The sequence below is a fragment of the Ictidomys tridecemlineatus genome, chromosome 13 (genome assembly GCF_052094955.1).
Source record: "Ictidomys tridecemlineatus isolate mIctTri1 chromosome 13, mIctTri1.hap1, whole genome shotgun sequence".
NCBI classification, from domain to species: domain Eukaryota; kingdom Metazoa; phylum Chordata; class Mammalia; order Rodentia; family Sciuridae; genus Ictidomys; species Ictidomys tridecemlineatus.
Genome location: NC_135489.1, coordinates 13,620,086 through 13,647,425, shown reverse-complemented (window position 1 = coordinate 13,647,425; position 27,340 = coordinate 13,620,086). Strand labels below are relative to the sequence as shown.

The window sequence follows — 27,340 nt, the reverse complement described above, 5'->3', positions numbered from 1 at the left end:
TAGAGAATAGAGGATATAGAGGATTGTTACCTAAGTCAATGTAGAAGTAGGATCAAGCAAGAGAAGTTACAGAAGATCTAACAGGAGATGATGTATAAACTGAGTTTTAAAGTGAGTAGATTCAACATGGATGAACTAATGAAGGACATTATTCTACTTATAAAAAGACAAATGCAATATGATTCCTCTTTTTACGAAATGAAATATCTAGAGTGGTCATATCAAAATGTATAATAACAAAATGGTGTTTGCCAAGAATTGAGAGAAAAAGGAAAAAGGTCATTTAATGGCTATAGAGTCTCAGTTTTGCAAGATAAAAACGTTCTGAAGGTTGCTTGCACAACATGAATGTACTTAACACAACTAAATTGTGTATTTAAAATGGTTAGGATAAAAAAAATGGTTAGGATGGTATGTTTTATGTTATGTGTATTTTTGCCACAATTTAAAAACAAAGTGAGAGCTGGGTGCAGTGGTGCATACCTGTAATCCCAGAGGCCTGGGAGGTGGAGACAGGAGGATCACGAGTTCAAAGCCAGCCTCAGCAATAGCAAGGCACTAAGCAACTCAGTGAGACCCTATGTTTAAATTAAATACAAAATAGGGCTGGGGACGTGGTTGAGTGGTCCTGAGTTCAATCCTCAGTCCAAAAAAAAAAAAAAAGTGAGTAGAAAATAGAATGGATTTGAAAACAGTTTGACTTGATAAGACCCTGCTTCTTGCTCTAGCCTCACCTGAGACCTCACTCCCAATCAGTGCTTCTGATGCACTAACCTTCTTTCTTTCAAGTCCTTAAACCCTTTCCACTGGCTCTTACTTTAGGGCCCAAGATTTATATAAATTGTTAGCCTTAAGTCCTCTGTTCCACACTAATCTTTCCTTCCTTCCCATCCATTTCTTTGCTTCCTATATCTCTACAAAGGATATCTCAAAACTCTCCAGAAAGGCATTCCCAAAACTGTCCAGTCTCAATTAAAATGTTATAAAAATTTATTCTTTATCTTTATTTTTCCTTCTCACCATTTACCACAGTTGATGATTGCACATTATCTGGTTATATATATCCACTATATTTTATGAAGAAGTCATGGGCAAATTCTTTTTTTCTGTTTACTATCATATCACCAACACTAGCAGCATAGGAAAGTGCCAATAAAGCCAATCAAATAGAGCTTCTAATCCATCTGAAGTTGTTATTTGGATATAAAGAACAATGGACTAATAGGAAGGAGAGAACTAACAATACAACTGAAAATTTTTCACATAATTTTTGAGAAATAAAGTCTATAGTATTATTGGCAAAACTAACAATTATCACTATCAAATAGTTTTTAAACTTTATTACTTAAAGAAACTCAGAGGTATTTAATAATTCATAAATTCCTATCTTTGCTTACCTTCCTTTAAAATACAAATTTTTAAAAACATACCACCTGCTTTGTTATTATCAATGCTTTACATTTGAACAGTAGTTTTCAAAATGCTTTTGCAAATCTCACATGATCCACCACCTTAAGAGATAAGTTTCTAAAGTTGACAGAAGATCAAGAAGATTTAGCTAGGATGATTCCCCAAACTAGAAATAGAAGGCACATTTTTCTGAATCATAATCTAGCACTCATATTACCTTCAGAAAGAAACACAGAATTTTAAAGGGGTATATTTTTAAATTAGTTTTTAAAAACTTCTTGGTTATTATAGAATGTGTAATTTCCTAAAATTCAGTCTTTTTAAAGTAGTGTGCTGTAATATAGAACTTTCAACTTCACACTAGCAAAAAACAAACAAACAAAAAAGATATATTCTAACAAGTTTCTAGTATCTTTGGTTAATATGTATTTAGTAAATTAATCACTTAATAACATTACCTTAACTTTATCAAAAACCCATGTATCCAGTTTTGTTGCATCATCAGCACCAAAATCCTCTCTTTCAGCATCATAGCTGTAAGTATAAACATGGTCTCCACTAGCACCTAAAAAATAAATTGGGAACAAATAAATTTTTTAATAAATCTCATAAAAAGTCGATAATCATTTAAAGAATTTAAATTGTTTTTATTTTTTATTTTTGGAGACTAGACCTCATTATGTTACCCAGGCTGACCTAAAACTCCTGGACTCAAATGATCCTCCTGCCTGGGCATTCCAAGGGCTGGGATTAAAGGTATGCACATCGATATCCAGTTCCATTTAAAGATTTTTATGAGTAACCAGAAATATTTTAGAAAGCACTTTGTTTATGGTAAATACAGAAGGGAGGAATAATTAGCATGTAGTTATGTTATGTGCCCTGGAATACACTATATACTTTCACATTTTTTGTCCTCCTACTAATTTATTCTAATTTTACAGATACATTACTTGTAAGTAGTCAATTTGTCAAAGTCAACATTTTAATATGCAATAAAACAACAACAAAAAGCAACAGTTTCTCTCTCTTTAAGGGTCAAACTATTCAAAAAATATGTGCCTCTTAGGATGTTAAAATCTAAAATAGATGAAGAACCTTTCTAACAAGAAAAAATTCAAATATTTCAATTTTCTTATTAACAGACTGTATTTTCTCAATAAAAGGGAATAAATAACTGCTTATTGCCAGTTTGAAGAGATCAACAAATTATTAATCATATAGACTTGCAAGATTTTATTAAGAATCTAAAACTAATTTCTGGGATAGACAGGCTCTTGCAGATCATAAGGGAGAGAAGTAACAAAGTAATGACAATATCTACAATATCAGTTCAGCTATATTGACTCTCTTCCTCTGCTTAGTCATTCTACTTCACACATCCCAAATAAAGAGACTTGAATGGGTTCCATTTCTCTTATACTATGTTTGATACAGGCACTGGTCCTCCCTATCAACTGTAGCCAGGGTAATGGCTTAACTTTGTAAAGCATATCACCTTAATCTGCTCTCACCACTGCTAGCTCCTCTAAAACCTAAACTGCTTCCCAACAAGGGAAATATATGAATGGCTGAACTATTTTGGCCTGCTCAGTATAATATTCTATGAATATCATATATTAAATTCTGAATATAGATTTTTGCTTTCTGAACACAAAATAATCTTCAGTAGTTCCAAATATTATAATTATATCTATGGCTAAGTATCATGTTATAAATCTTTCCATTAAGTGAAATAATTAATCATTCTGCTTTCCATAAAAGATAATGATACAGCTGGGTGTGATGGCGCTCGCCTGTAATCCCAGTGGCTCAGGAGGCTGAGAAAGGAGAATCATGAGTTCAAAGCTAGCCTCAGGAATGGTGAGGCACTAAGCAATTCTGTGAGATCCTGTCTCTAAATTAAATACAAAATAGGGCTGGGGATGTGGCTCAATGGTCGAGTGCCCTCGAGTTCAATCCCCGGTACCAAAAAGAAAGTAATGACATGAAGTTCATCCAACTGATTTTAGAAAATAATATAATAAATTTTCTGATCAAGAGATATCGTAGTACTTGCAGATTTGTGCACAAGAACAAATGCAACAAATCCAAATGTCATATTTCAAGTTAGCAAATCGAATATATGGCATTCCAATAGGCTAAAAGCCATTAATGCCATATATATCAAATGTCAACACATATGGCATAATTAATATATTAAAATAGGAATAATAAATTTTAACCCTTAAAACTTTATTTGAATATCTATTAATTTCTTTTAACAATTTATTGAAATTTAATGAACCATATAACAACATTATCATAATGAAGCTATGTGACAAATATGTGGCTAAATGTCTCACATGAATTATCTAATTTAATCCTAAAAACAAACATATGAGGTAGAAATTATTGAGATTACAGGCCGAAAGTGGTGGTGCACACTTATAATCCTAGCAGCTTGGGAGACTGAGGCAAGAGGACCTTGAGTTCAAAACCAGCCTCAGCAACTTAGCAAGGCCCTAAGCAATTCAGCAAGATTGATCTTTAAATAAAATACACACAAAAAAAAAAACTAAAAAAACAAACAAACCAACAAAAAAACAGGCTGGGGATGTGGCTCAGTGGTTAAGTGACTCAGGCTCAATCCCCAGTACCAAAAAAAAAAAAAAAAAAAAAAAAAAAAGATTACATATAAAGGAAAATAAGCTTACAAAGTTTATCTAACATACCCAAGATTAGAGAGTTGTTAAATAACAGGCATCTATACCATTTCACTGAATTCAAACTAGTATATAACAGTATCATGTGCCAATATTTCAAATATAAGAAAGATCACTGTCAATGAAACTGGCATATCTATCCAATATAATATAAATCCCTATTTCAGAGAGATTTAATATAAGAAAACATGTCTGAAAACCAATAAATGCAGAAATATATTTAAAAACATACTGTTTTATTATTTATTTGTCACCTGAAAATATAATCAATGGCTTTCTTACCTTTGGCAAACATAGGTAAAATATCTGGGCTTCCCCAGCTCCATGTGTACTTGCTTTCATTAAAAAGAGAATCAAATTCTACAGGATTTTCCTTCCATCCTTAAGTAATGGAGAAAAAAGGCAAGCAATAAGGGTAATAACTACATGGTAAAAGAAGCCCCCAAAGATGTAGTCTTCAAATAATACCATTAATTGAAAAACAAATACAAAACTAAAATAGATTTTATATTATGCATATTGTATCACTATTTTAAAAAATCTAACAATAGATATTCAACTTTTTTCTAAAACATAAACGCACTTTTGAACTCTTAAAAGTTAACTCTAGAAAAACCACACATTCATCCAACTACTCAAGATGATGAAAAACTAAAGTTTAATTCCAGAATCAATATCAGTGTGTGTTCATGTGAATAAAGCATGCTAAAAAACACTTATCAAAAGTATCTGAAAATAGACTTTTCACTTTATGACATAATTCAGTGATTAAAAAAAGGAATATTTATATGATAAGTGTTTCATTTAATAAAACTGTCTAAACAGACAATACCTTTGGCAACTGCACTGACATCTTCATAAAACCCAGCTATCATGGCTACATGACCCGGCCGAGATTCTGTTGGCACACGTGTATGAGATATACCCCAGCTGCCCTCATGCATTATGATACTCCTAAAAGATAAGGGAGACAGTTAACATAGACTATCATTAATTACACTCGTAAGTCATTATAAAAATAAGACAAATACAGAAGGAATCAAACCAAAAGTAGTGGTAGGGTGCTGACCTTGGTTTGATCCCTACTACCATGAAAACACCAAGAGTTGAGATTTAAGAAGGAAAGGAATCTTTCAAAACCCAGCCAAGCCTAGTTCTAGCTCTCCCACCAGCTCATTGCAGTAGCATGAGTGACCCCAGGCGAGACAAAGAAACACTCAATTACAGAACAGAATCACAAGAAAAAATATACCACTAACGTTTTAAGCCACAAAACACTATGATGGTTTGTTACATACAAATAATTGATAAAAAATAGTATTATTATTTCAATGTTAAATTTTATTTAATGTTATGATAGTATTGTGGTTATTTGAGAGTAAGTCCTTGTTCTTTTATTTATTTGTTTTTGTACCAGGGATTAAATCCACGGCACTTAACTACTGAACCATGTCCCCAGCCCTTTTTAAATTTTTTTTTTTTTTTTTTTTTTTTTGAGACAGGGTCTTGCTAAGTTGCTTAGTGCATTACTAAGTTTCTGAGCCTGGCCTTGAATTTGGAATCCTCCTGCCTCAGCCTCCCAAGTCACTGGGATTATAGGTGTACATCACTACACTCAGCTGTTCTTATTCTTAAGAGATCGTATGTTGAAGTGTTAAGGAATGAAGTATCACAATATATTACTTTCAAATTGCTCAGGAAAAAATATTTAAAATTTGGGCATATGCAAATGCATATCTCTACCTGAATATGTTAGAAGACAATGCAATATTTAAAAAGTTAAAAATAATATTAAACTAACTTAAAGATACACAGTTGTTCATCATATAAACTTTTTTTTTTCTTTTTGAGGCTCAAACCCAGGACCTTGCACATGTTAGACAAGCACTGACACTGAGCTACAACCTTTATTTTCATTCTTATTTTTATTTTTAGACAGGGTATTGGTAAGTTGCCATGCTGGCTTCAAACTTGCATCCTCCTGCGTTAGTCTCCCAAATAGGTGGGGATACAGGTGTGTGCCACCACACTTGATCCAATATGTAATCCTTTAACTTCTGTACAGTTAAAAATTTGTTAAAAAAAAATTAAGGGGAGAAGAAATGTGATAATCCTAATTAGGAGTTAAATTATATTCCTATTTAAGATTAAAACAAGAAATTCTTTTGCTAAAATGTATCAATATTATTTAAGTTGTATCACAGTGATTGACAAAATGTGAGAAGAAAGCAAAACCACGCTAGATGCTATTACTGGTAGAAGGCCAGCAGAGCAACAAATTATATAACAGTAAACATACCAATAACACACTTGATAATGTTTTAAAATCATTATATTCTGAAGAACAATACTTATAATTATTGGTTTATGTTATTTAAACATTGACTAATCTCACAATAAAACCAGAAACCATACATAATAAGGAAATGGTTTAAAAACCACTGGATTGAATATAATATGAGAAATAGTCTTTCACTTCTTGAGTTATACAATGAAAACTAGAATAAAACAAATGGGTTAGTATCAAGAAATCTGGATATTTCTATTCAAGAACATTAGTTAGATTTTTCACTAGATCATTTTATACCTTCTCCACCCCCTACCCCTGCCCAACTAGGGATTGAATCCTGGGCACTTTACGATTGAGTTACATCTGCAGCCTCCTCCCCTTTTTTTTTGAGACAGTGATGCATTAGGTTGCCAAGGCTGGCCTCAACTTGTTTGTCCAGTCTCAGCCTTCTGAGTGAGTGGGATTACTAGTATGTACCACCATGCAGGGTTTATATCAGATTTTCAAAAAATAAAATCTTTCAAAAACCATTTTAGAAGAAGTTACAAGATTTCTGAAGTTATAAATATACAATGGCATGCAATGCAGAATTCATAAACTGTTTGAGCCTTTGACTTTAAGCGTTTCCTTTAATAAGACCCAAACCAGAAACAAGTGCTACCAGAAAAAAAACTTTTTTCTTAGCGACCAGTATATATGTATCTTAAGAATCTTAGGAAATGGATATAGCTCACTGATAGAGTATATGCTTAGCATGTGGGAGGTACTGCATTCAATCCCCAGGACCACGGGGAAAAAATGAAATAAGTTATATATCTCTTTTCTTTGGAAACTAGGAAATTCACACAAATACATTATCCAAATATTACACATTTTTGTATACTGTAACCATAGTCTGCTCTTATTTTCCTATTACTATTTCCTTGTTGACCTAAGTGGCTCATTTATGTGTTTTTATTCTTTATTATATTATATTATTATAATATAATATAATAATTTATTATAATATAATAATTTATTATATTATATTATATTTATACCTGTCCCTGAGCCACTATATATTTGTTTCTCGAAATTCAACAAAGCATTCAAGATCATTCCTTCTTTCAGGAGTCAACAAATAATTGCCTGTTTATATTCTAAAAACTGGAGATAAAATGGCATGTAATTCCTGGCCCTCGTAGAACTTGCACAATTATAAGTACTATAATAAAAATAAAATAAAACAGGGTAAAGGGATAGAAAATAATGATGACAGTTAGGGATGGGTGAAGGTAGAGTATTTTAAGAGAAATTTCTTCTTGACTTTGATTTTTAATCTGTCCACAACAGCATTAGGAAGGGTTATTGAGGGGTTTGCCACTAATCAGAAAAAGAAAAAATATTTATTAGGAGCCTCATAGGTCAAAAAATTAAAATACATTTCAAAACCACTCAATAATTAATAATTCATTAATATTTATACCTGTCATTATTTTAAAAATGAAAACAAAAACCTGCAGTCTTATTTTTTGAAGAAAAAGATAATACCATGAGCTATGAGCCAGGTTTAGGAAATAAAGACACATTAACAAAAGCAACTAAGGCCACATTTTTTTTTATTTTTTTAAGACAGTATCTTGCTGTATTGCCCAACTGGCCTCCAACTCTTGAGCTTAAGCCATCCTCATACCTCAGTCTTTTAAGTATTTAGTACTATAAGTGTGAACCACCATGCCTGGCTAAGGTGCCTGCCTAAGGCACATGTGTCAATTCACATGACATCAGCTTCTACAATAGTAAACATAACACCTACAAAGAATTGGCAAAGCTAACCTTGGTTAATATAAAAACATCGGAAAAAAAGAATTGGCATTATAGTGATAATCTATAAGACATTATAGATAAAACTGGCATTATAGTGAACAAGTGCTCTATTCTCTTTATATTCTCTTACTGTTTATCTCACTACCTTTGCACCCAATGTAAGATAAACAGTAAGATATTTTACTGTTTAATAAAACTCAGGATAATATTTCTAAGAGATATCACTGTACCAGTTGACAAATTTACCTTATAAATGGTGCTCTTGAATTTCCATTTTCATCTAATTCATAAAGTGAATCTGCTCGCAGGCCATCAGCAACAAACAGAACTAATCTTCTTGCTGGAGGTGGCAATGGTGTAAACTGAGGAGTCATTCCATGAACCAAAGGAGATGTAAAATAAATGTCAAAGATGGAGGCAAAGAACACAAAATGTACAAGCAATCCCAAAGTAAAGAACAGCAGCATATCTGGCGTAACTAATTAATCTTCAAGAAAAACTGAAAGAGAACAAAATTAACTAGTGTAAGTCTTAATGCAATCATAGGTATTTACACATATTTTAATGACTATGAACAAATCAAACATATATCTTACAATATTACTTATATAACTCACAACTTCCTTTCATTTATGCTGGTAACAATAAACATTAATGAGAAATAATACTGAAATAAAATATATGATAAAGTACACCTAAGCAAAAAGAAAAAGTTCAAGTATAATAAGTAATTAAGACTAATAAACTATTTATAATAAATTTAAGTACATTCTAAAACACAAAATTTAACATAGGATCAAAGAACAAAGAATTAAATCAATCCTAAAATAAGTTAGGATTCAGTCAAATAAAATCCTATATAATACGAAACAACTCATGCTCCTTTTGGTTGTCCATATGACAACTGTTGCTATTCTGAGAATTTTATTTTAATTAATCCATAAATATTTAAATGTTTTGAGTTTATTTTATTTTTTTTACTTTGGTAATTAGCTCAGGGTCCTCTGGCTCTCTTGACTATCAACAAATTGGGCAGAAAACATGGATTCTATTCATTTAGATGAGTCATTTGTAGGAAGTTAAAAAAAATGTGCTTCACTAATCTCTAGAATATGTAGAGAACTCAAAAATCTTAACACCAAAAAAACAAATAACCCAATCAATAAATGGGCCAAGGAACTGAACAGAAACTTCACAGAAGAAATACAACTGATCAACAAATATATGAGAAAGTGTTCAACATCTCTAGCAATTAGAGAAATGCAAATCAAAACTAAGATTTCATCTCACTCCTGTCAGAATAGCAACAATCAAGAATACAGGACATGATAAACGTTGGCAAGGATGTGGTGAAAAAGGCACACTCATACACTGCTGGTGGAACTGCAAATTGGTGCATCCAATATGGAAAGCAGTATGGAGTTTAGTTTAGTTTCTACCCAAAAAACTTAAAAACAGTGATGCTGCCACATCAATGGCAGTACAATTCACAACAGCTAAAATGTGGAACCAACTCAGATACCTTTCAGTAGATGAATGGATAAAGAAACTGTGGAATAAATAATACACAATAGAATATAACTCAGCATTAAAAGAGAATAAAACCATGGCATTTACAAGTAAGTGGATGGAGTTACAGAATATAATGCTAAGTGCAGTAAGCCCATCCCAAAAAAACAAATGCCAAATGTTTCTCTGATATAAGGAAGGGTGGGCAGCATGGGAGGAACAGACTACTTTAGATAGGGCAAAGTGGAGCAAGGGGAAGGGAAAGGGTATGGGCATAGGAAAAATGGTGGAATGAGACAAACATCATTACCTTAAGTACATGTATGAAAACACAAATGCTGTGACTCTACTTTGTGTACAACCAGAGACAAAAAATTGTGCTCTATTTGTATAATATGAATTGAATTACATTCTGCTGTCTATATAACAAATTAGAATAAATAAAATTTAAAAATATATATAACACAAATTTAAAAAAAGAAAAAATATGCCTCAGAAACTTTGCATTTATTAAGGAACACTTTTAGTTCCCCAAATTAATTAAAAAAAAAAGTTACATGATTCATTCAATAAAAATGTTCTGTGTACACAGTGTCTGCACAATTGTGTGTTGGGGTACTGCAGAGAAGAGGAAAAAGGTCAAAGGTTTGATGAATTTACAAATACTAAGGAAAGAAAAGTCAGCAAAGTGAAACATTTAAACAATACTGTAAGACAATATGCCATTACACTACCAAGATCAAACCATCTGTAGGAATATTTTTCAAACTCGTCCATAAGGTGTTTTTGTTGATGAATCTCTGCATATTAAGAAAAAAAATCACTTAAATTTGTCTTACTTCAGCAAGCAGCATTAGTCACATATAGTGAGCCTGCGCTGAAAGACAAGATCTTATTCTTCCTGGCCTGAATAATCGTCACATCATGGAAAAAAATGATGGCAAAATATCCTGCAAAAACAAAAGAGACACTGGAAAAGGACTTATCAAAGACAAACACCTCAAAAAATAAAATAAAATGTAAGAAAAAAGAGTCCAACTACCAGCTACTTTTTTTCCTAAGAGAACAATTAAACATCAAAGGTAATCTGCAAAGTATAAAAAGTATAAATACCATCGTATTTTGCCATGTATGACAATACTCTTTTGAGTAAATGTTTTCTTCTTTCCTAGTATATATGAGCTTCAACTATATTGTAAGCACCATGTTTTAATGTTATTCTAAATATTTATAAGATAAAATCATTGCAGTAAGTTTAGAAAATTACATAAAATTATCTGATTCTACCATCTGAAAAAAAATCTGTTTTCTTATCATTTTTATCCTATCCACATTTTTACAGAGGCACATAATTTTAATGGAAGATTTTTCCTGGTATACACTTAGCATATCTTTTATTGGTATATTATGATTATATATAATAGTGGAATTTATTGTGACATATTCACACATGCACATAATTTGATCAATTTAATTCCCTAGCCTTTTCCTTCCCCTCTTCCCTCCTCCTGATCCCCTTCCTCAATTCTACTGGTCTCCTTCGTAATTTCATTAGGTCCCTTTTTTAAAAAAAATTTTTTTCTAACTTCCACAAAAGAAAACATATGATCCTTGACTTTCTGAGTCTGGCTTATTTCTTCAACATCATGCTCTCCAGTTCCATTCACTTTACTGCAAATGACTCAATTTCATTCTTCTTTATGGCCGAATAAAACTCCATTGTATATACATACACCACATTTTGTAAATTCACCTGCTGACAGACAAAGAGTCTGGTTCCATAACTTGGCTATTGTGAACTGAACTGCTATAAATATGGATGTATGCATTTATTACTATAGTAACATAAGTATATCCTAAAAATCAAACTCTTACAACATATTAATTACCCTCAACATTCTCCATTGAATGGGGGCTTATTCATTTTCCTAATTACTCCTATATGGATAAGCACTGAAATGTTTTTCCCATTTTTCACTATTAAAAATTATCAATGTGATTAATTTAAATTTATATGTAATTTTTATGTCCTAATGTTTGATATATGTCAGATTAAGTGTTAAGATACTACCTATACATGTAGTTACTGAGTCAAAAACCTATGAGCAGGGCTGGGGTTGAGGCTCAGTGGCAGAGCACTTGCTTAGCATGTGTGAGGCACTGGGTTTGATTCTCAGAACCACATATAAATAAATAAATAAATAAATGTCCATGAACAACTAAAAATATATTTTTTAAAAAACCTATGTGCATATTTAAGGCTATTGATATACTAAATATGAGAAAAATTTTTTCAGTTGAATATCGATTTTCCTAATGGTAAATTAGGTAACTCATCGATATCTACTTCATTTGCTTATCTGACAGCTTCCTAAAGAAAAATCTATCACTCCAAGTATACCATCTCTCACCTGAACCACACTAAAAATGCTCCCAGAGCTCTCCCCATAGAGACTGACTCTTTTCTTATCTATTTCTTGCCATTAGCCATAGTATTACTTTTTAAATGCAAATCTATACATCTCACCCCTTGTATAAATCCTTTAGTCTCTCCCCCTACTAATCAACACTATAAAGGTTTTTACAGGGACTGGTCTCTGCTTCATTTTCTAACCTTGCTTCAGAGCACTTTCCATTGCTCTAGGGTTATCTCACCTCACTAGTCTTCTTTAGTTTCTTCAAACATTCCATGTTCCCCAATGCTGTGAGACCTTCATAGATAAAATTTCTCTTCATAGAATGACCAACCTATCCTCCACCCTCCACTGTCTCCTAATATCTTCTTTCAAGGCTTACTTCCTCAGGGATTGTACAGGCTTAAGTCAGAAGTCAAAACCTGGTTAGTAATTATATAACTGTGTCTTTGACTATTTGGATTAATGTCTATCTCTGCCACTTAACTATAATTCCATGACAGCAGGTCCAGGCTTCATTAGCATCCATCACAGTCCTAAATACTTAGTAAGGACTCAGAGGGTTGCTGAATAAATTGTTTAGGATTACCATTTCAAAGCTAAGTGCAATATGCTGTATATCCACTAGAGGATGCCTTGCTCCTCTTTTTGAGCCTCCCAAACGGACCTGTGAAGGTTCTTCCAAAACAAAAAGCTCAACATTTTATGTTTCAGTAATTTATTATACATAAAAGTGAAGCAACTGAAAAATATTCACATACTACTTGTTTTATTATTGCAATATTATTACACAATATTTCTCTTTAGAGAGGATCACATTTGATTCAGACTTTTTGAAATATAAAGCTGTTTGCCATGAATTGTTTGGAAACCTCCAAAATGAATATATAATTATTATTTAAAAGGACATACCCAGCTAGAGAGGATGGCACATGCCTGTAATCCCAGCAGCTTTGGAGGCCTAGGCAGGAAAACTGCAAGTTCGAAGCCAGTCTCAGCAATTTAGAGAAGCCCTAAGCAAACTTAGGGAGATCCTGTCTCAAAATAAAAAAGGACTGGAGATGTTGCTCAATGGTTAAGTGGCCCTGGGTTCAATCTCTGGTACCAAAAACTTAAACAAATAAGATAAAAGGACATATCCATGTAACAGTAAAGTTACCTAGCTTATACTTGTGGAATGCAAACAATAAAACTTTTGATATTACTAAAACTTTAAATCAACCAAAACTTGCATTCAGAATGTTACTTGTGGTTGTTGTAGGACATTTAAAACTAAAACATCATTTTTAACATTAAATGACTGAAGTACTTAGAAATTTTCACTGCTAATGTACAAATTTCAATGATTAATCTTATTATTCAAGTGAAACATCAGCTGTAAAATCCTAGCTTAATGCAAATCTAAGTAGAGAGAAAATTTCCCAACAGTATTAATAATAAGTTATGATAGAAATCAGAAATTAATATTCCAGTGTGTGCTAATTATATATTTTCAGTTTATCGTAAACCTCTACATGTGGTAGGAGGGAAAATGTACCTGCTGTAAAATTGGCTAGTTGATTCGTGAAGGGCTTATACAGTCATATAAACAAATCCATGATTACAGGATAGGAATCAGAAGCGGGAAACCAGATTTGTATGGGAAATCAGTAATGAAAGAATTTCTATATTCACCTTCTTATAATTCTCTTAGGAAACATTTCAAATCTATTTTTAACTTGTGCTTTAAAAACAGACCTGAAATTAAAACTATTCCTTCTTTTAGTCCTACTGACTTAATTACTTTTCCAAGTTTTAGTTGCCAAAAATTGTTTGTTTTTAAAAACTTTCAAATGCCCACATTTAACAATTGTTGGTATTTACTAATATTTCATTAATTAATAACTGACCAAAGTAACAACATTTACTGAAAACCAGTGACAAGAGCATTCACAATTCTCCATACATATTTTCAATATTCATCTTGATAGATATGTGAGTCAGGCTGAGAGAAGTTTGGTTTAACTTTTTTGAAGGTCCCACGTTAAATAATGGGTGGAATTGAGATTTAAATTTAGGATTTTCTATTTGATAAACACAATTCTCTTCAGGAACCCCGAGTGTAGAAAATTTCTAAAATTCCCCGTTATAGAAATGGAAGTATTGTATGTGAACAGTTTCTAATCAGGCACTTCCCACGCCATTGACTAATTCTCCATTCCTACATTCCGGAAATTGGTTCAAATTTTAATCTCTCTGGCAAATGCAATTAAAATAAGAATCAGCAATCCTAAGAAATAAGTAACAGGATACAATACTGGCCATTTTTATACTGTGTTCCTGATATCAGGGATTTTTTTTCAGTATATGGCTCAGAAAAATATTTAGTATTAGGAAATCAGGAGTTAATATCTTAAAAAATACTTGGAATTCTTAGTACTAAACTATTCTTAAAGCTTCTAGCCAAAAACAAAGGGAAAAAAAAATCCCAAAGTCTCATTCAAATGAAAAGGTTAGTTTACTGAGCCTGGGTAAACTGAAATTAAATCCTACCCTTAAGGGTTGGCATACCTTCACATGTAAACCAATAACCTGACCTAAGGTTATATACGAATGCTCTATTTTTATTTTTCCACAGGGCTAAAGGAGATGCTTTACTGTTTCAATGTAACAGGTAACCTACCTGATAGTCATAATTACTGTTGCCTATTTATTTTGGTGGAATAAATATTTTGCTGGAAGCTGTACAGCAAGAAATCTAAAACCTGCAAAATGACAATTTGTGTGTGAAGGAAACAGAAGCTACCAGGAATATCAGTCTAATACAGTTGACTGGAAAACATTCCTTTACCATCTCAGACTGTAACCAAGGAATGACAGAAAAGATAAAACACTAGTCTTTCAAACTTAGGAATATACATGAAGTAGTAACGCTTCACAAAGGAAATCAAAACTCTCTACTACATACAACTGTCAAAACCTTGATTCTAGCCTGCACGAAGGAGTCAGAAAGGATAAAGGGCATTGTGAGAGAAAAGCTTTGGACATAAGACAAAGGCTCTTAGCTATTTTGAAGATCTATTAATGAAGCTTGAATATTAATAGAAGAACATTGACCCTCTAGGCTTAAGTTTATTCACTGCTCTATGGAAGCGACAGCACTGGATATTCTGAGGAGTCCCTGTTGTACACTTTATGTATGAAATCCTAAATGTTTACTGAGCACTAACAGTTCGTTGTCCAAGCCCAGGCTGTTCACAGATGCAGGCAGGTGCAATCCTCTGCGTTCCGTTTTCCCTTCAGTCCCTGCACCCCACACCTTTACAGGGCGACGCGAGAAGACTGCGGCTGCTGGCCCAGGTGAACACGTTGGGGAACGTAAGCAACAGGAAGGAAGGCAAAATCTGACTACACCTGGGTTCTTTCTGTCCATGCAGAGAAGATGCCACCGACTGCCAGTAAACGGCGGGAAGAAGTGAACCCACTGAGCGAACAGCGGTCCGCGGGCAAGAGGACCCCGTTTCAGCGCCGCCGCACCTCGGCGCCCAGAACCCGGGACTTTACCTGGGGCTTATCCAGGTCAGACCTGAACTCAGGAACGAGGCCTCCTCGGCGCGAAGGCAGGACCCAGAGTCCTTAAAGCCCTCGCGCAGGGTTTCCCACAGCCCCTTCAAACGATATCCCAGTGGATACCCCGCTACCACCTCCGCGTTCGCCCCTGAAGCACGGAACGCCCAACACTTCCCGGGCCGCAGCTGTTCTCGCGATAACTCCTGGGCAGGCCCCCTATAAATCCAACCAATCATGGAGAAGTTGTGGGAGGAGTTTTGCTTTTGAGCCGGGAGCGGGTCCTTGGATCTTCGAGTTCTGGCGCCGAGAATGGGCGGGGCTGGGGCGGGGAGAGGGCAGGGCACGAACCAGTTCTCGCGAGACTGGGGACCAGGAAGACGCCTGCAGAGCCGGCTGCTGGTGCAGCGGCTGCTGAGGCAGCGAGTGCTGCTGCATCCGGATTGCTTATCTCCGAGGTTACGCCTGGTCTCTAAGTAGGGAGGACGGACGTAGTCAGGCCCGGGCTGTGTAGGTGCTCAGTGCCTGCCGAGCTTTAGGAGGGATTCAGGCTGCGGCCTGTCGGAGCCAGTCAGGGAGGCGCCCACACTCCTGACAGGATAAAATGGCGGCGATGGCGCCTGGAGGTAGTGGCAGTGGCGGCGGCGGCGTGAATCCATTCCTTAGCGATTCGGATGAGGACGACGACGAGGTAGCTGCGACCGAAGAACGGCGGGCAGGACTTCGGCTGAGTGCTGGCGGTGACCTAGATCCTGGGTCTGCGGGCTCGCTGTCGCCACAGGATCCCGTGGCCTTAGGGAGCAGTACGCGGCCAGGGCTCCCTGGGGAGGCGTCGGTGCCTGCGATGGCCCTGGGAGGGACAGGGGAGACCCCAGCCCGCTTGTCAATCGATGCCATCGCGGCTCAGCTGCTGCGCGACCAATACTTGCTGACTGCTCTGGAGCTGCACACCGAGCTGTTAGAGAGCGGCCGCGAGCTGCCTCGGCTGCGCGACTACTTCTCAAACCCGGGCAACTTCGAGAGGCAGAGCGGGACCCCGCCCGGGATGGGGCCGCCTGGGATCCCGGGAGCAGCCGGCGTCGGAGGCGCTGGAGGTCGGGAGCCGAGTACGACGTCGGGCGGGGGACAGCTTAGTAAGTGGACTCAGCCTGTCACAGGCCCGCAGGGTTGTGGGGTTGTGAAGACTTACTGCAGGGAGACGGGTGTTTCTAGGCTGGTGCCAGGTTGAGGATATGGACGTTTTAGGGAGCGAGAGAATGTTGGGCGACCTGAGCGGAGAGGGTTCCTTTTGTGTTGGAAGCAATGGGATCCAGCAATGACTGTTCCCTTTGACTGCCTCCAATCTTTGTCTGGTGTGGTGTCACAATCTGTAAAATATCAAGAGTTTCCAGTTAACTGGCTTATTACGACACTCCAGGGAAGGCTACCTTGTAAACTGTCTTAATTGTTCCAAGTGTTTTTCCTTTTTCTCCAGTCTCTTGAATCACGCCTATCAGGAAATAGTGTTTCTCAAATTGCCTGCAGCAATTCTTTGGTTCAAAGTCAAAAGAGAATAGGAAATACTGTTGCTGTCTCAGTGAAGTCAGATAAATGTAAGACCTGTTATCATTGAGATAGTTATCTTTCTCAAAAATTGGTTTTTCTGCTGCATAAAATTTGTTCTGTTTAATTAAAGTCAATATAATTCAATTTCAGTGCCTTCATTTCAGTGATGATTAGTGTTCAGAATTACAGGAAAACTGAGAAGCAGGACGCCTGCAGTCTGTCTCACCATCCTACCACCACGCGGGCTTTTTTTCACTGCTTTAAATAGGAATTCACTTTTTTACCTTGGAGTCATTTTAGTAGCATTTAGTCCTATACCCACTTCATCACTTATTTGTAGGCATTTTTGATAGCTTGAAAACTTTACTATCAAGGATGTACATTAAGATTACCAATATCCTCCTTTTGAGAGGCATCTTCAATTTTTTACCCCCCACTGATACTGTGAGCTATTGTAGTGTTTTATGTGAAGTCATCTGGAATTTACTAGCAAATGCAGATGTATGTGTGTGTGTGTGTGTGTGTGTGTATACACACACATATATTTTCTAATGTAATATTCAATTTTAAAACTGTAGCCTGTTTTATTTTTTTATTTATTCTGATTTTTTATACATGATGGCAGATTGATTTTTATCTGTATACTTTTGAATGATTCCAGAGACTTTAATTGCTAAACTTAGTGGAAAGGCAGAGTACATTTTCTATCAAGGTAAACAAACACATTTCCCTTTTGGATAAGTAGTTTTCTCAGTAGGTGTAACTTCCTTACTTGAAAGAATAACCCCCTTCCGTGGAGAGATTTTCTTTTCCTTTTCTTCTCTTTCCTTTCCAGATTGAACCCAGGGACACTCTACACCTGAGCTATATCCCCTGATCTTTTTAAATTTTTATATTTTGAAACAGGGTTTCACCCAAATACCAAGGATAGCCTCAAACTTGTGATCCTCCTGCCTCAGTAGTTGGGATCACAGGCAGGTACCAGGAAGAGATTTTCTTACTGCCAACTTTTCTTTTAAGACTATAAAATGTGACAAACAGCAGTGTAACAAAATAGTTATGTAGCTATTTTTTCTTTTAAATTTCTAAATTATCTAATGATTCTTAACCTGACAAACTCTTGCTCCTTCATCAAGACCCAGCTCAGGTGTCACCTTCATAAATGCTTCATACACTCCTCAGACTTAGTTGCTTGATTCTTTAATTGTACCACTTCCATCATAGCCTTTAGCTCTTTTTTATTCAACTTGATGACTATCATAACTGAATGTAATAATTTCACTTGTGAGCTTGGAGCTTTCTTAAATCATCTTCTTTCATTTATATTTTCTCTCTCATGAGCTTATCTTTTTCAGCTCTTTCAGAGTACATATCTCACTATAATCAGCATTACTTTTCTTAATATCTCCAATGCTAAGATGTCATGATTGCTTTTTTTCCAGGGTTCCCATCTTTTCCATTTTACAAAGATATTCCTCTGTGTTAGGTTGAGATGAGTTTAGTGCTGCTTCTACCTTCTAAGAGAAAATATCAACAGAATATTTCTAAAATTATTAGGTTCACTTCTACCTTCTAAGAGAAAATATCAACAGAATATTTCTAAAATTATTGGTTCACTTGTATTAGCTGAATGAGAGTTTCCACTATTGCCTATACCATTGACATTTCTAAATATGTTTATTGCATAACTGTCATTTTTTTTTTGCCTGTGACTTTCTAGTGTTTTTAAAACTATTATTTTCTATGAAAATTTAGTTCAATATTTTCCTTGTCTAGCACAGTGACACAATTTTACATTGGCTTATTTATTAAACTGTGATCATTTTAAGATTATAGGGATCTAAAAGTTTAATGCACATCAGAGCTAAGAGGCAAAACTCATACAAGAAAGAATTATAGAGTAGACTTCTATGGTAATGTTTACATTCTTAAAGAAAAATAATTGGTGATTGTAGAAATGAAATGACCCTCGTAGAGAAAGTAAAATTTAAGTTTGACCCTCAAAGAGAGTGAAATTTTGAATAAATAGTAACTCTGTTATTTATTTTAAACTTCTTATTCTAAGAAAAGGAAAAGGAAGTGAGTGTAAAGGAAAGATAGTATTTTCTATTTTTCCTTGTATAAAACATGGGGGAGGGTTGTGGCTCAGTGGTAGAGTGCTCACCTAGCATGTTTGAGGACCTGGGTTCAATCCTCAGCATGACATATAAATAAGATAAATAAAATAAAAGTATTGTATCCAACTGCAACAAATACTTAAAAAAAATCATCTGGGAACATGAAGCTCTCTGCTGTTACTTGGCTCACACATTGTAAGGTGGTTCCATTTGAGTAGTTAAAAAATGCAGTAAGACATTTCAAGCCATTGTGACACTATACAAGGAAGCAAAATAGGGGTATTAATCTAGGAACACAGACCTTATTACTCTCAAAAATTAAAATTGCACTATTTTCCAAACAAGAATGTTAGGGATGATCTCTAAAATGTTTGTTGATGCCTTTATTGAAAGTATTGATTAGGGCTGGGGTTGTGGCTCAGTGGTAAAGCACTTGTGAGGTGCTGGGTTTGATCCTCAGTGCCACATAAAAATAAATAAATAAAATAAAGGTATTGTGTCTGTCTACAACTAAAAATAATTTTTTTAAAAAGTCTTGATTGATACTTTAGTATTTTTAGGTTAGAACTAAATTTAATGAACTGAAAAATTGAGAAAGATCTTAAATATTGTGAGACTTGATGATAAAATGTGGGTTTTGAAATTACACTGAAAACATGCTCATTGATATAATGTTTGTTATTTGACTATACTTTGAATGCAGTGCCTCTTTGATTTGAGGTGGAGAGGATTGATTTACGTTGGGGTTGATCTACTTCAGTTGTCCTACAAGTTTTCATTTCAGTAACGTAAACACAACTTTTATTTATTTATTTTTTGGGGGGGTGTCAGTGATTGAACCCAGTGGTGCTTAACCAGTAAGCCACATCCCCAGTCCTTTTTTTATCTTTTATTTAAAGACAGGGTATTTGCAAAGTTGCTTAGGGCCTTGTTAAGTTACTGAGGCTGGCTTTGAGCTTGTGATCCACCTGCCTCAGCCTCCTGAACCATTGGGATTACAGGCATGCGCCACTGCATTGGGCATAGTAAGACACTTTTCTGAGGTAATTTGACAATGTCTGCCACATTCACAAATATACATTCTTTAATCTTCAATTTCATTTCTTTAATTTTTATAGACATTTGCATAAACACAAATAAATCTTAATTTTTAAATTTTTACAAATAAGGGTATTAAAGTCTGAAAACAAAATGTCCAATAGTAGGAGATGGATTAATTAAAGCATAATGATCCATATATGCCAATATAGAATGATCACTAAGATACATTTAAATTGAATAAATTAGGGTGCAGCCATTATTTATGAGATGATTTCATTTATGTATGAAAAGAGAAATTTGCATATGCCTAGCATACTATTAAAAGGATATGGAGGAAGATTGTTCCGGCAGAGTAAGATTGCTAGTTGGAAGATGGGGATGGGAACTTTTCTTTGGAAAAGAAAAGTATGTGGTAAAATATCCTTTTATATTTTACCACATACTATGTCTTAAGTGGCAAGACTGGGATTCCAACCCAGATCACTAATTTCAAAGTCTATGCTCTTTTTGTTTTATCACAACTATTGCTATATGTCTGCTTTAAAACACAGTTGAGCAAATTTTAGGTCATTACAGCATATCAAACAAAGTTGATTTTAGTTATCTTAGTAACTCGGAGTATGTTTTATTTACCCATCATGGTCAATCTTTTATTTAATTTATTTTTTATTTGTTCTGATCAGTTATACATGACAGGAGAATGCTCTTCGATTGATTGTACACAAATGGAGCACAATTTTTCACTTCTGGTTGTTATGAACGAAGTAGGGTCATACCATTCATGCAGTCATACATGTACCTAGGGTATAATGGTCAATATTAACACAGAAAGCTAGCCAGGTGATACAAAACCAATTATTTTAAAAAATAAAGTGACAAACTGTAGTATCATATCAATTTTCTTCTAGGCAACCATGAGATACAACATTTAACTTAATTAAAATCAGGACATTCACATTGTAAGTAATTGTAGAATATACCAGCCATGAACTGGGATCATCAACCGATCTTATACTGAAAACCAAGTATATTCATTGGTGGTTCTGAATGAAAAAGTCTAACAAGGCCAAATTGGCTTACACTTTTTAATCTAAAATTTGATGTTAAGATTTAAGTTTCCAGTCTAGTAATGGAGCATGGCTAAGTCTCAAGGAGGAGCAGAACACAGTTGAAATTATAAATGTAGTCTTCCAGATTTTCTCACCTATTATCTCACAAATTCTCAGAAGTCAGAAATGATGTTCATTTGTTTTTGAAACCAGATGCTCTTGTTGTGGGTAGACAGTATTGTTCAAGGTAGTATCAGATTTTTATATTGTTTCTAACCATTTCTCAGTTCTGTGCTGTGTGCTGCCTTAGTTAAGGCCTTTAGTTCAAATCTGGATCATCAGTTTTAGGATTATCTGTGACTTTAATGTCTTTCTCCATCTTGATTTTCAAAGCTATTCTTCATGTCACTAAAGCTAAAACCTTTGAAAATTGCTTCCTCATGTCCCAAACAACTCTTTTCAGTCGCTTTTTAATTAGTAAAATATATATTGCAGAAAGAGGATTTACAAACCTGTTTAGGAAATTTGCGTCCTTGTCTTTCACATATAAAATCTTTATTCTAATCACACGGTTTCTTCAATGTCCCTGGAACATACATGATATTTTCCTGAACTGGTACTTGGAAACTTCTTGGTATATTCCCTTGAAATGCTTTTCTTCCTTCCTCCTTTTTCTCATAACAAGTGCATCCTGAAAAGAAGATCCTATTTATATTTATTCCTTTCCCTAAAGCTTCTTCAGTCTGTAATGATCTTGAAATCCTTTAAAGTATTTATTTTCTCTGTTCTACTTAGGGAAATTTACTATATATAGACTTATGAATTTATATGTGTCTCTAATGGTACTATTAACTTTTAGGTATATTTAGTTGATTTTTTTTTTAAGATTTTAGTGTGAAGGGGGCTGTGGTTGTGGCTCAGTGGTAGAGTGCTCGCCTAGTACCCGTGAGGCACTGAGTTCAAACCTCAGCACCACATAAACATGAAATAAAGATTTTAAAAAAGCAAAAGAAGAAGAAGAGGAATCTGTTTTTTTTTTTTTTAAAGATATTAATGTGAAGCTTTTTTGGGCAAGGGATACCAGGGATTGAATTCAGGGGTACTCGGCTGCTGAACCACATCCCCAGCCCTATTTTGTATTTTATTTAGAAACAGGATCTCACTGAGTGGTTTAGCGCCTCACTGTTGCTGAGGCTGGCTTTGAACTCAAGATCCTCCTGTCTCAGCCTCCTGAGCTGCTGAGATTACAGGGTGTGCCACTGTGCCCAGCGAGTGTGAAGCTTTTTTTTTTTTTTTACATATAGCATAAATGCTTAATGTAGGCAATTTACAAATGATTATTTAATGTGAGTATAGAGAAGAGATCATGTTTTATTTTTCTATGCTTTACCAGTGTTTCACACTAGGACTGGTATACAAGCTTTCAATAAATGTTGAAGTTTGGTTAAATAATTAATTTTAGATAGTTGTATTTAATAATCTTGTTAGTTTGTAATGTAGTCTGTTTCCCTAACCCTACCAAAGCAAGATTGTGTCAATGATGCACTTTTCTGAGGCCATGCAGAGTATTACCTGGAATATAAGAGATCAAAACCTGGATACTCTTACATATTGTTCAAGAAAACTAATGTTTAAAGCTTAGGTTTTGGTGTTGTAGAGCGTAAGGTTCACAGTTCTATTCTTCTACTACCTAGTTGCATGACTCTCAATAGTCTGTGCCTTTACTGTAAAATACTGATGGTAATGACTATTCTTATGTACATAGAGTTCCTAACGCAGTTAAATAAGGTTGTCTGTATAAGCACAGAGTACATAGTCAGGAAAAATGTTAATTATTTCTATTGTTGTTATTGATAGTTATCATCCTCTTAATCTAATAGCCTTTCATATTGCAGAATCATCTGTCATTATAGAAATTTTAACCTACGTGAATAGCTTGTCAATAAAGTTTCAGCTTTTAAATCTCTTCCTAAGTTTAAATATTTTGACTTTGGAATTTAGCTTATAGTAGAATCCTCTTTCTTCAGAGTAAAAAATAGTGGACTGTAAGCTGAAAGATTTGAATTCTCTTCCTAGCTTGATCACTGTATAGGTGATATCAATGTATTATTATTTGTGTGCATGACTTAATTCCGATGGCTTACAGTTTATTTAAAGTAAGGACCAAGTCTTACTGAGTTTTAGATGTAGCAGCATGGATTAGTAAATATCAGTTGAATAAAAACAGCCTTTAGTTTCCCATATGAGGGCATTGGACTCTCTAAAAATTTGTTTTAGCTCTCAAATATTTTGAAAATATTTGAATGGCCAATGAAAAATGAACCTCAGCATTGGAAAAGAATTGAGGATTCAAAGATATACATGTGAGTTTTGCAACTCATAGATTATAGAAGTAAAAGGCTCCCCTCTGTCCTGCTTCCCCCAACCCCCAAGGAACAATATCTGGATTCTGGCATATCCAGACATTAACTTTTTAATACATAGGCATTTCAAATAATTTCAAAACTGACCTTGAGTTGTAGGAAGCAGAGTACTATTGTGATTTTACTCTGGCATTCATAAATACACTATTCACCTAAAAGAAAATATTCCCTCTGTATTGAAAGCAATTTTATATTACTTCCAAAGTAGAAAATTTACAGTTAGTCATACTCTTTTAGCTTTCATATTTTAGAGTAACTTTATAGGTTTTTTTTCTCTCGAACATTAATCTTTGAGTTTCATCCTTAAGTATAATATATAAAAATGCTTATACATAACCTCATATATAAATGCAATTACTTTTCAGGTAAATTTTTATTAGTAGTATCTTTTTTTTCTTTTTCTTTTCTTTTTTTTTTTTTTTTTTGGTACCGGGGATTGAACTCAGGGGTACTCAACCACTGAACCACATCCCTAGCCCCTTTTTGTATTTAGAGACAGGGTCTCATTGATTTGCTTAATGCATTGCATTTTTGCTTAGGCTGGCTTTGAACTCAAGATCCTCCTGCCTTAGTCTCCTGAGCCACTGTAGTATCTTTTTATTTGTTGAATATATGTATCTTATTATATATGTTTATGTCTGTGTTATTTATCATGACATGCTTTTTAAGCATGTTTTCATTAAACAACCTCTGCTGAAATAATCATAATTTAAAGCTAGCCACTCTATTTTTTCCCCCTAAAATTTAACTATGGATCGGATACTTTCAGGACTTTTCCAGTTATAAACGGCTTATTGTAAAGAGTAAATGTATGGAGAAAATGTCAACTACAAACAAAAACGTTCAAATAGTATAGTGAGGAGTATGCACTGAAAAACTAAAATTTTACTCCAAGTAGTCAGTTATTATTAATAACCTGAGTGTGTTGAAAAAAACATTTGGGCTAAGGTTGTAGCTCAGTGGTAGAGTTCTTGTCTAGCACATGTAAAGCCCTGGGTTCAATCCTCAATACTGCATAAAAATTTTTAAAAATACAAATATTGGGTCTATCTACAACTAAAAAGATTTTAAAAGAAAAAAAGAAAAACATATACAAGCATACACAATACACTATACGGACTGTATATCCATAATCTTTAAAAAATTATATTTTGATGATGTATCTTTCCTTCACTAACCTGTATGTAGTAGTTAAACAAATGTTTATTGAATTAATCAGTACTCTATTAGCAGCTGGTGAGTATTTTTGATATATTTAGTTCTTAAAGTACTGTGTAATTCCTACAAGATACCTTTTCAAGGATTTGGGGCTAATTTTTTAAAACTATAATAAAAGTGCATTCCTTCATCAATAGTAAGTTATTAAATATAAATGTAAACAAAGCTGTTTTGTATGTGACTTATGAAATCATACTGCATATCTTATAGTCACACTGTGTATAATGAATTTAGTTCTCAAACTTGATAAACTTATAAACAAGTTTTACCGGTTTTCCAACTATGATGAAAGTTTCTAATCATTAATTTCTGAGTTATAAAATGAATTATCAGGAAGTTACACAAGCATCCTAGTATTAAAGAATTTGTTTTGTGGTTAAAGTACTTCATATGGTAGCTTCTTGCCTTTTCCTTTTTTTTCTTCTATTATTATTATTGTTGTTTTGTGTGTGAGGCAGGGAATAATGTCCCTATGATTTTTTTTTTCATAGATGGACACAATACCTTTATTTTATTTGTTTATTTTTATGTGATGCTGAGGATAAAACCCATTGCTTCACATTTCTAGGCAAGTGCTGTACCAATGAGCTACAATCCTAGGTTTCCCAGGTTGATCTTGAATTCCTGGGCTCAAATTATCCTCCCACCTCCATCTTCAGGTGGTATTGGGACACTTAAGGCATCTGGTTGTGCCATAAAAGAGTTGTGACTGAATTAAAAGAAGCATTACCAAAGTTAAAATCACTTTTTTCCATAAATAATATTTTTCTGACAAGGTGGAATAGATTTTAATGAATTAGATTTTTTTGTAACATAAAAGATATAAGAGCTTTTTTATTCTTATAGATTATAAACTTGTTGACTTGAAACTAAAAAAATTTTAGAAAATATTTTTTAGTAGTCATAATAATACCAAGTTGAAAATTAAACTGCCTTTACCTTCCCCATAGATCCTACTTATTGCATAGAAGAGTTCTTTAAAACTTAAAAGAGAAATATTAACAGTATAAAGGAAGAATAATGTATCATGACCAAAGAGATTCTAATCTAAACATGTATGTATAATTAAAAATATTTGAAGATAAAAGGAGGAAGAAAAAGACTTAATAGGGGCTAGGGATGTGGCTCAAGCGGTAGCGCGTTCGCCTGGCATGCGTGAGGCCCGGGTTCGATCCTCAGCACCACATACAAAGATGTTGTGCCCGCGGAAAACTAAAAAATAAATATTAAAAGATTCTCTCTCTCTCTCTCTCTGTCTCTCTCTGTCTCTCTCTCTCTCTCTCTCTCTCTCTCTCTCTTTCTCTCTCTCTCTCTCTCTTTAAAAAAAAAGACTTAATAAGCTAGTAACAGATGAGAACATTAAAAGAGTTTATCTGAAATCAGCAGCCACATCATTTTTACAATTTCATCGACATCAGGAATAATACACATACCAGAATGTTGGTTTTTAAAAAGTTTATCCTATTGAGTGTACATGTATTCATATATAGGTTGGAAGCAGAATAGCTAGTGAGGAAACAAGACTTGTGACTAAAAGCAGAGTATAATACTCAAGTGGACTTAATGGTAGGGGTAGTGATAGCCAGATGAACTCATATATCAGGAAAATGTTAGATACATGAACCAAGAATGTGACTAGAAAATTCATTCACATATCCATAAAAGGTAATGGCCAGTATATTTTTCAAAAAAAAAAAGTTCAAGTTCATTAGGAATCAGAGTTGCATTATTAAACAAGATATAATTTTACATTATGTTCAATTAATGGAAGATTTAAAAATAATACCAAGCATTGACAAATACAGTTATATACTACAGGGGGATTCAAATTGCTATGTATACTTATGTTGGAAAGCAGTTTAGTAATATGTATCAATAGTTTTAATAGTATGGGAAAATCACACTGTACAAACTTCATTTAAAAAAAAAAACAAGATAACCGTGTATGTGATTTCATTCTATTCCTACAAAAACATACATATTTAGGGCTGGGGTTGTGGCTCAAAGGAATAGCGCTCACCTAGCATGCATGAGGCACCGAGTTTGATCCTCAGCATCACATTAAAATAAAATAAAAGTATTATGTGTCTACCTACAACTAAAAAATAAATGTTTAAAAAAATACATGTTTAGACATGGAAAAAAGGTCAAAACTGAATATTTAGAAATTCAGTGGAAAAAATTAATCTAACTCATTCCTAGTTCTAGTGGGATTGGGATGGTTTATCATGTATACATATTCTTTGATATTCGTAATTATTTATAAT

At 34.3% G+C, this 27,340-nt stretch overlaps 2 protein-coding genes across 19 annotated transcripts in view; one reads left to right on the top strand and one right to left on the bottom strand.

The window, feature by feature from the left end:
- Pign (phosphatidylinositol glycan anchor biosynthesis class N) overlaps positions 1 to 16,125 on the bottom strand; it is a 120,174-nt gene extending 104,049 nt beyond the window's left edge. For 2 of the 9 annotated variants that reach the window (XR_005727948.2, XM_078029928.1), the window contains exons 1-5: positions 15,678 to 16,125; positions 8,458 to 8,710; positions 4,948 to 5,069; positions 4,398 to 4,496; positions 1,869 to 1,975 (exon numbers count right to left, since the gene is read on the bottom strand). Coding sequence is in view for 8 of the 9 variants with exons in the window: in XM_078029928.1 (XP_077886054.1) it covers positions 1,869 to 1,975; positions 4,398 to 4,496; positions 4,948 to 5,069; positions 8,458 to 8,678 (549 nt within the window). In the remaining variant the exon portion in view is untranslated. The other 7 variants (XM_078029924.1, XM_078029925.1, XM_040272375.2 and 4 more) reach the window with 7 other exon arrangements.
- The window catches only part of Relch (RAB11 binding and LisH domain, coiled-coil and HEAT repeat containing), a 99,188-nt gene continuing 87,878 nt past the window's right edge, over positions 16,031 to 27,340 (top strand). For all 10 annotated transcript variants that reach the window (XR_013429510.1, XM_021724949.3, XM_021724948.3 and 7 more), the window contains exon 1: positions 16,031 to 16,813. Coding sequence is in view for 9 of the 10 variants with exons in the window: in XM_021724949.3 (XP_021580624.2) it covers positions 16,285 to 16,813 (529 nt within the window). In the remaining variant the exon portion in view is untranslated. The remainder of the gene's footprint in view (positions 16,814 to 27,340) is intronic.